The following is a 9,336-nucleotide window of genomic DNA, read 5'->3' as shown; positions in this document are numbered from 1 at the left end:
TCGAAGTGCAAATTAGCCTACCAAGCCTCCATACCATACAGTGAATTGAAAAGAATTCTTGCTTTAAAATGAGGCTTGGTAGGCTAATTTGCACGTGGACAAAAGAATTATAAATGTGACCGCCATTTATGAATAAGGTCTATTGCAGTAGGGTACAGTATCTCAAAGGTTGTAGCTTACAGCACTTAACAGGTACTACTACAGAATTAGAAAGTTCAAGTGGCTTTGAAGAAGTCTCTAAAGTCCTCTAACATTCGATTGGCTTCGTCTTTGGTTAAGCCAATCGTAATCCCTTTGCAGAAAACCAATAACTTTCGAGTGTTTATATTGTCCTAGCCAGTCTGAAGCCTGCCAGTTGTCAAAACCAGGTATGGTTTATCAACTAAACATGCTTACCACATGTGATGGTGGGTTCGCACACAAAACGAAAAAAAACAATGACACACACACGCCCCTTCCCACAATTGCGCAACGCACAAGCATGAAACTTATAACGAATATAATTTTAAAGATTTTAATTTAGAAGAGGGAAAAAAAAGAAAAAAAAAACCTAAACTTGCTTAACTTATATTTAAATGACAACAGTAATTAAAATAAACTAAATACTTTACTTTAAATATTTACAATATTAAACAGTTCCGTTCAGTTCTTCGCTTTCACTCCAAAAAGCAACTAACCAACAAACCAACAAACCGACTAACCCACAAACCAACAAACCTCAGCCAGCAATGCAGCTTTAAACCAACTGCTTCTCGGTCCGCCTCTGTTTCTGCTCTCCGGCGCCTTCTATCTTTCTCGGACTTTACGTGTCGTGTTCCTCTTTTGTCAACTCCGCCGGCGCTCAGCTTTTCCCGTCCTCCTTTTCACTAAAGAGTCGTACAGTAATATTCTCCTCGCTCGTTCCTCCACCGTAGACAAAGGGGTTTTGTCTTGATGAACGGTTGGGGTCTGCTAATGACTTTCAGCATTGACTGTTTGAGCGTTTCTGCCGTCCACTTTCTTCTAAAATTGGCCTTTCCTCTTGTCAACAAACCTTGCACCAATATTAAACCAAACCACTTCAGCAATCCTCCAACGCCCACGACTTAACATCTATATATAGTTAACTAATTTATTCCAATTACAACTACAAGCAATGACTATATTACAACACTAAGAAATTCTATAACACTAAATCGGATAATGCATAATACACTAGGGAATCGTACAATTGATAAATAACACTCAGACTAACAAACAAGACGAGTGGCTAAAACTATTTACAAACTGGTGACAAAAAACATAATTCCGTGACACCTTCCCCCTTTCCAAGTCTATTTTGGGGTTGGAAAACACAAAAAATAGAGATTAAAAGAAAAGGACTACTGTAGGCATATGGGGCTAGAAAACTAAAGCAAGCTTAAACTCTACCGAGGGCGTCCACGTTGCTGTTCTTTTTTCCACTCTTATGTTCGATGATCATATCGTATTCCTGCAGTGTAATACTCCATCGAAGAAGTTTCCTACTCTTGTTTCGCACTTGATTCAGCCATGTTAACGGGTTGTGATCAGTTTGTAAGATAAAAGTTCTGCCAAAAAGATAGTATCTGAATGTCTCAACAGCCCACACGATTCCTAAACACTCTTTTTCTGTTGTACTTAATTTTGCCTCTCTGGGCTGTAACTTCCTGCTGGCATAGGCGACTGGATGTTCTTCACCATTCTTACCTTTTTGACACAAAATAGCTCCAAGGCCTCTATTGGAAGCATCGACCTGCAAAATAAATTCTTCATCCCAATGAGGTGGCCTTAGTACCGGAGGTTTTTGCATAGCCTCCTTTAAATCTAAGAAAGCCTTTTCGTGATCGTGCAGCCAACTAACCTTAGTTGGATTTTTTCCTCTTGTTAAATCCGTCAAGACGGATGCTCTTTCAGAAAAATTGGGGATAAACTTACGATAATAGCCGACCATCCCTAAAAAAGATCTTACTTGTTTTTTGGTTTGAGGTCTGGGATATTCGACGATTGACTGAACTAAAGCTTTACGTGGTTCGATCCTATCCCCTCCAATGCGATGTCCGACAAAATCTACAGTTTTCATGGCTATCTTACATTTAGAGGGTCGTGCATGTAAATTGTATTCTCGAAGGCGCTCTAGGATTTGGCGTAAATCTGACAGGTGTTGTGCGAATGTAGAAGGCGTATCCACCTCAACATCGTCTATGTAGGCATCAGCGCAATCCAAATCTTTCAATACTACGTCAGTCATCATCCTCTGAAAGGTGGCGGGAGCTGTCTTCATTCCGAAAGGCATAACAAGAAACTCGTATAAGCCCCTAGAAGTAATGAACGCAGATTTCTCAATAGTTGCCTTCTCCAAAGGAACTTGCCAATATCCCTTCGTAAGATCAAGTGTAGTTATATACTTTGCAGCTGCAACCTTCTCTATCATTTTATCCATGTTTGGAATTGGATATGCATCCATTTTTGTAATCTTATTTAGTTTCCTATAATCGACGCAAAATCGGATAGTTCCGTCTGGTTTTGGAACAACTACAACGGGAAACGCCCATGGGCTGTTTGAGGGACGAATTATTCCTAACTCTAACATCTTATCAATTTCTTTATTTACTTCGGTTTCGAGACTCTGTGGTATTCTATAGGGGGAACATCGTATTGGCAGAGAGTCGTCTATGTCGATCCGGTGAGTTGCCGCGGACGTTACGTTAGGCCTTCCAGAGAACACATCAGTGTATTCCTGCAGTAGCAATTCGACCTGGTTTCTGTGAAGTTTTGATAGATCCTTGGAGATCTCCACGTCTTCCCATGTTTCTTCGTTTGAAATTGCTGGAACATCTCGTTCATGTGGTAAGGGCATCTCGAGCGATTCTTGCAAGACAAGTGCAACCATTTCATCACGACTCTGCCATTTACTCAAAAGGTTTATGTAATACGTACGATGTTGTTTGTGTGCCTTGCCAGTATCGAGTTCGTAATTGAGCCCGTCATTCAACACTTTAGTAACTCTGTATGGGCCTTGCCAGGAAACTTCCAACTTGCTACCTGGCGTGGGCAGTAAAACCAAGGCTTTGTCTCCAACTTCAAAACGTCTTCTGGAACTGTGAATGTCATACAGTCGCTTTTGCGTCCCTTGTGATTTCTTCAAGTGCTCTTGAACCGCCTGCTGCATCACTGCGAGTCTTCGTCTAATTTCGAGGACATGGGTCACCAAACCTTTCCCAGAGGGATGTTTTTCTAACCATGTCTCTTTTATAACAGCTAAAGGTCCCCTAACCATACGACCATACAGTAACTCGAATGGGGAATACCCAGTTGACTCACAAGGAACTTCCCTGTAGGCAAATAACAAATATGGGAGGTACTTATCCCAATGCGCCACCTGCTCTCGAACAAACTTTTTAAGCATCACTTTCAATGTGCCATTGAAACGTTCCACTAAGCCATTAGCCTCTGGATGGTACACTGAGGTTTTGATCCTAGAGATCCCTAACTGATCATACAATTGCGCCATAAGGTTACCAACAAAATTAGCGGCTTGATCTGAAACTATTTCTTCTGGGATTCCGACTCTGCAAAAATACTGGATAAGGGCATCAGCAATGGTCTTCGAATTGATGTTTCTTAGCGGTATGGCTTCGGGATAACGTGTTGCGTAGTCAACGATAGTCAAAATATATTTGAAGCCTGTTGTTGTTCGCGGTAATTCTCCAACAATGTCGATGGCTATCTTTCGAAAAGGTTCTGTTTCAATTTTTACAGGGTTCAAAGGCGCCCTTTGCGATTTCATTTTGCGTTGCACCAATTGACACTGCGGGCAGGTTGCACAATATTTGCGAACATCAAAGTTGAAACCGGGCCAAAAGAAATGGGCTGCTATTCGATTAAGTGTTTTCGTGCTTCCCATGTGGCCAGCTAGGGGAATGGTATGGCCAACACGAAGAATTTCATCTCTATAGGCTTCTGGAAACACTATGCGATCGACAAACTTTACCCCATAATGAAAGTCTCCCAAAAACTTACGATGCAAAAGTAATCCTTTTTCAATAAAATAACCATCCGCTTCTTCAGGGGGCTTCTGAGACACTTTACTACGAGCCTTTTCGAGTGTTACATCTGATTGCTGATCTTCCATCAGCTGACACCTATTTCTATCCAGAATGTTACGTGCAAAATTCTCCATACGTGACTCCTGCCTCTCCTCACTTTCCGCATTCTTTTCTTCGTTCCCAGAAGGCTCCTGCTCCTCAAAGAGTGTTGGCAAAACACCTTCTATCAGACCGTTATCCTTCTTTGTCTCTTTCTGCGACAAATTTCTAACTGCGAATGAGTTTTTTCGATCAATCATCTCATCTGCTCGCTTCTGCGCCTCCTCTAATGATTTTTGTCGTCGGGTCATTACGAATGCCTCGTTATGTTCCCTATCGTGAGCCAAAATATTGTTTTCCCATTGATCCAATATATTTTTCTTGCAGAGGGTCTGACCAAAAGACGACCTACCAAGTAGACAATCAACGGGTAGCCTGTCAAATACCCCCACCAATTCCTTGTACTTTCCCTGTTCACTCTCAATTTCTACCCAGGCTAAAGGTATTACCAGCCGTTTGCCTGCTGCGGTTAAGACAGTAATCTTTTCACCGGACAAAGATGCATCGCTAACATATCTTTTGTGAACGAGGGTTCTCGTACACCCAGAATCGACTACCATCTCAGCTTGTTTGCCCGAAATTCTGCCTCTAACATTGCACGCTGGGAACTCTAATTGGTCAGTCTTAAGTGGCGTCATACATAAAAGATACCCTTGTGAAGTTGTATTGCGAGTTCTTCCACAGTTATACGACATATGTCCCTTTTTACCACACTTGAAACAAGTCACCTCAGGCTTTGCGTTCCTAACGCTGGGTGGAACAAATTTTTGGGGAACTACTGACTTTTGGCCTTGTTTTGGTTGCGTTGGCGACGTACCCTCTTTTACATTCAATTCCTTGTTTTGCTTAAAACCTTGCCCCCTACTAAAAGAAGCATATTTACCCGAAATTAGTGGACCTTTTCTTGCCTGAACGTGAAGATTCGCGAGATTTCCGAGATCCTCGGCAGTTTTTGGCTTCTGCTCCTTCAACCAAGCTCTCAGTTCTGGACTGACTGCATCTAGGAGTCTTTCCATCACTATCTGTTCTAAGATCTTGTTAGCATCCCCAGTTGCCTCGGCAACAGCCATCCAACGGTCCAAGTACCTTCGAGTTCTATTGCCCCATTGCACGAAGTCTTCATCTGCCGTTTTCTCGGAGGTTCTAAATCTATACCTATAGTGATCTGCCTTCAGTTGGTACGCTTTAATAATTATGGCCTTGCTCTGCTTGTAGTCTTGTGAGGCCAGTTCTGGAATTTCTAGGTAAATGGATTTGGCCTTTTCGGTGAGTTTGGGAACAAGATTTCCAACCCACTCTGCCTCAGGTAAAGATTGGGCCTTAGCTGTCATCTCGAAAATCCTAAAGTAATCATCTATGTCTTCACTTTCCCTCATTTCCCTGATTTTTTAAACTTGGTTTTTTTTACGGCACTCTGTTGCCTATTCACGTCTCGAATGGTAAACTCTTCATTCTCGTGTCTAAGACTTCGCAATCGTTCCTCTTCCCTAATGGATCTTTCCTCTTCCTCACGTGCTTTCTGCCTTTCAAATTCCCTTCTCTCCCTCTCCAATTTCCTTTCAAACTCTCTTTTCTCCCTTTCGGCGTCCCTTTCGTCCTGCATTATTTTCCTACGCAGTTCTAAAACGGCTAATTCTCGCTCTTGTAATTTCATCTGCTGTTCAAAGCTCAATTCATTAAGTAATTCGGTCTTATCCTCTGTAGCACTAAAGTCCAGTTCCTTTGCCGCTGCGGGACTTTCACCCCTCATAAGTCTATCCTGCATTCTCAATTTACTTGCTAAAGTTTTCACCCCGTCGTTTCTTACAAATAGAAGAGATCTTTTCCTTGCTTCAGCTCTAAGGTCTTCCAAAGACCAAGAATTATAGTCAGGACCTTTCGCAGCCATAATGCTTATAAGTGTGGCGCTCAATTGTATCTGAGGTGTGTGTGACTCCCACGGGAAAAGTATCCCACTCCTGACACCAAAAATATGTGATGGTGTGTTCGCACACAAAACGAAAAAAAACAATAACACACACACGCCCCTTCCCACAATTGCGCAACGCACAAGCATGAAACTTATAACGAATATAATTTTAAAGATTTTAATTTAGAAGAGGGAAAAAAAAGAAAAAAAAACCTAAACTTGCTTAACTTATATTTAAATGACAACAGTAATTAAAATAAACTAAATACTTTACTTTAAATATTTACAATATTAAACAGTTCCGTTCAGTTCTTCGCTTTCACTCCAAAAAGCAACTAACCAACAAACCAACAAACCGACTAACCCACAAACCAACAAACCTCAGCCAGCAATGCAGCTTTAAACCAACTGCTTCTCGGTCCGCCTCTGTTTCTGCTCTCCGGCGCCTTCTATCTTTCTCGGACTTTACGTGTCGTGTTCCTCTTTTGTCAACTCCGCCGGCGCTCAGCTTTTCCCGTTCTCCTTTTCACTAAAGAGTCGTACAGTAATATTCTCCTCGCTCGTTCCTCCACCGTAGACAAAGGGGTTTTGTCTTGATGAACGGTTGGGGTCTGCTAATGACTTTCAGCATTGACTGTTTGAGCGTTTCTGCCGTCCACTTTCTTCTAAAATTGGCCTTTCCTCTTGTCAACAAACCTTGCACCAATATTAAACCAAACCACTTCAGCAATCCTCCAACGCCCACGACTTAACATCTATATATAGTTAACTAATTTATTCCAATTACAACTACAAGCAATGACTATATTACAACACTAAGAAATTCTATAACACTAAATCGGATAATGCATAATACACTAGGGAATCGTACAATTGATAATTAACACTCAGACTAACGAACAAGACGAGTGGCTAAAACTATTTACAAACTGGTGACAAAAAACATAATTCCGTGACACCACAAATTCAAAATTAAAAAATAAAATAAGATAAAAAATTCAAAATTAACCAATTCAAAACTTTTGAATTCTACATATGTTGTTTGTGATTTGCCATTTTTTTCCCGTCATTCCGTGCCGGAAATAGGTAAATGTATGATAGAGAGAGAATACACGAAATGTTCACTTCGTGTTGGATGTCAAACTCGGCCTTGCATCTAATTATCTGTATTTCTGGACATAGGTGACGGCTTCAAGAGAAATTTAATCAATACCTAAAGCACGTTAGGCTCAGCTCTGTTAGAATATTGTTGTTGTTTTTTTTCAGAACAACTCATGTTTGCAGCTGGCTTGGTTGACCCTAATGAAATTTTCTACGGTGAAGGCTACCACCCAGGTGGTGACATGTATTATCCCGAAGCAATGGGACAGCCTCCTCAAGAAATGGGGTACCCTCCTCAAGAAATGGGATACCCTCCTCAAGAAATGGGATACCCTCCTCAAGATATGGGATACCCTATGGGAGATATGAATTATGCCCAGAACAATACGGGGTATGCAGAGGGGATGGGCGGAGCACAGGGAACCTATGTGACAAACAATGTTCCTCCAAGTGGTCCGATGCCTATTGAGGGTGAATTTGTTCCACATACTTATTACGAGGATGATCATGGCGGATCTGAGGATGAGACAAACTGAAATTCATACCATCAAACGATCCTTGAATAAAATCGTTCCTCCGATTATCCTTTCAATGTTGAGTTTGGCTAAGTCTTTATTTCTTTTTTAAGTTTTTAATGTTGAAACCGTGCGACAGAACCCAACAGTTGTTTTTGTCTTGTAACGATAGTTTGCCGTAAACGTATCCGGTAGATAACATGAATGTAATTGATGATAAATCACAGATAACGAGTAAGTCTTAAATCTTCATTCTTTTGAAAATTTTGTGTCACGTGAAGTTGACTAATAAAAGGTTTCGATCTTTATGGACAAAAAATGGTGTCTTTTGCCTGCTGGCTTTAAATCAAGATTATGATTTGAAACCACCCTGATTTGCATGCAAATGTAAATCATTGTATATGTAAATGTAAGTAATTTTAAGAAAACGACGAAACGTTTGAGTTTATAAAACATGTTTCGACAGAAACTTCTGCCATCCTCAGTTATAAGGCCTGTTCCAAACGTCGTGCTACTGCCGTGCCGAACTCAAATGAAATTGTCATTTCCATTTAAGCACGGCAGTAGCACTCCGTTTGAAACCATTAAGCGCTGCACGGCTGACTTAGGTTCGGCACGACTACTTAGCATGGCAGGACTTAACGTGCCCCACGGCAGTAGCACGACTTGGTTTCAAACGGCGTGCTATTGTTGCGCCGAACTCAAATCAAAAATTAATTTAATGTATTTTGCATTATGTGCATACTATTACGCTGGATGGATGGTTTGTTTTGTCTTTTGAATTTGGCGCGACTGTATTAGGTTCGACGTTTCAAACCGCTGCCGTGCCATCGTCGTGCCACTGCCAAGCCAAATTCATTAGAGTTCGGCACGGCAGTAGCACGACGTTTGGAACAGGCCTTAGTCAGAATACAAAGCATTTATAATAAATAGAAAATGCTAATGTGAAAAATAGTAACCACAGAATGAAGTATAGCAGGAAAATGTGGGAATTAAAAACATAGTTTAAGGTTAACATGGTATAATTGTTGATTCAAAGAGGGTTGTTCTCTCTAAATATGAATAGCCTCTTTTATCTTAAGTTGAAAACTTATGAAGGCGTGATCTAAAACACGAAAACATACGGCTGAACACGAGTGACACGTGACAATGCTCAGAATTCTGCAGATGTTTGAAAATGTGAGAGGCCCTATCACTGGTGAAATGCTCCTTCACACGCGTGGGAAAATGCCGGACCGTTTCGCCGACGTAACAGGCATCACAGCCCGCCCATGGAAACTTGTAAACCACACTGGAACGGAGCCCGCCAGGGATATAGGGTGTTTCATGCCGAACATGTTGCGATGGTAAAAGAAGAAAAAAACTAGTTTTATATCTAAATCATTGGGGAACCTTTTTTTGAGTAACAACAGAAAATGCCTATGTAGGGTAACTTAAAGTAAAACGTAGGTGAGGTGGTGGGAAGGGAACCCAGGGGGAAGTGATTGCTTTGGGTCCCAGTGATGGATGTAACGATTTATAACCTTTTCAATTAAGTGAGCAGGAAAAAGGTTTCTTTTAAGGATATCCATAAGCTTAGTGATGTCCTCATGAAACCCTAACCAGGTGTTATTAATCTTATAGGACCTATCAACGAAAGTCTTATATGAGACCTACTTTGTAAGAG

The 9,336-nt window shown here is 41.2% G+C and overlaps 2 protein-coding genes across 3 annotated transcripts in view; one reads left to right on the top strand and one right to left on the bottom strand.

The window, feature by feature from the left end:
- Nucleotides 1–8,324, top strand: part of LOC137980454 (uncharacterized) — a 27,464-nt gene extending 19,140 nt beyond the window's left edge. Inside the window, exon 5 of the mRNA XM_068827904.1 lies at nt 7,321–8,324. Within this exon, the coding sequence (XP_068684005.1) occupies nt 7,321–7,691 (371 nt within the window). The 3' untranslated portion in view covers nt 7,692–8,324. The remainder of the gene's footprint in view (nt 1–7,320) is intronic.
- LOC137978477 (MAM and LDL-receptor class A domain-containing protein 2-like) overlaps nt 1–9,336 on the bottom strand; it is a 359,940-nt gene that overhangs the window by 122,422 nt on the left and 228,182 nt on the right. The gene's annotated exons all lie outside the window — the stretch shown is intronic.

The sequence above is a fragment of the Montipora foliosa genome, chromosome 12 (assembly GCF_036669935.1).
Source record: "Montipora foliosa isolate CH-2021 chromosome 12, ASM3666993v2, whole genome shotgun sequence".
Classification (NCBI taxonomy): domain Eukaryota; kingdom Metazoa; phylum Cnidaria; class Anthozoa; order Scleractinia; family Acroporidae; genus Montipora; species Montipora foliosa.
Note: the sequence above shows the minus strand (reverse complement) of the source record. Positions and strands in the feature narration are given on the sequence as shown.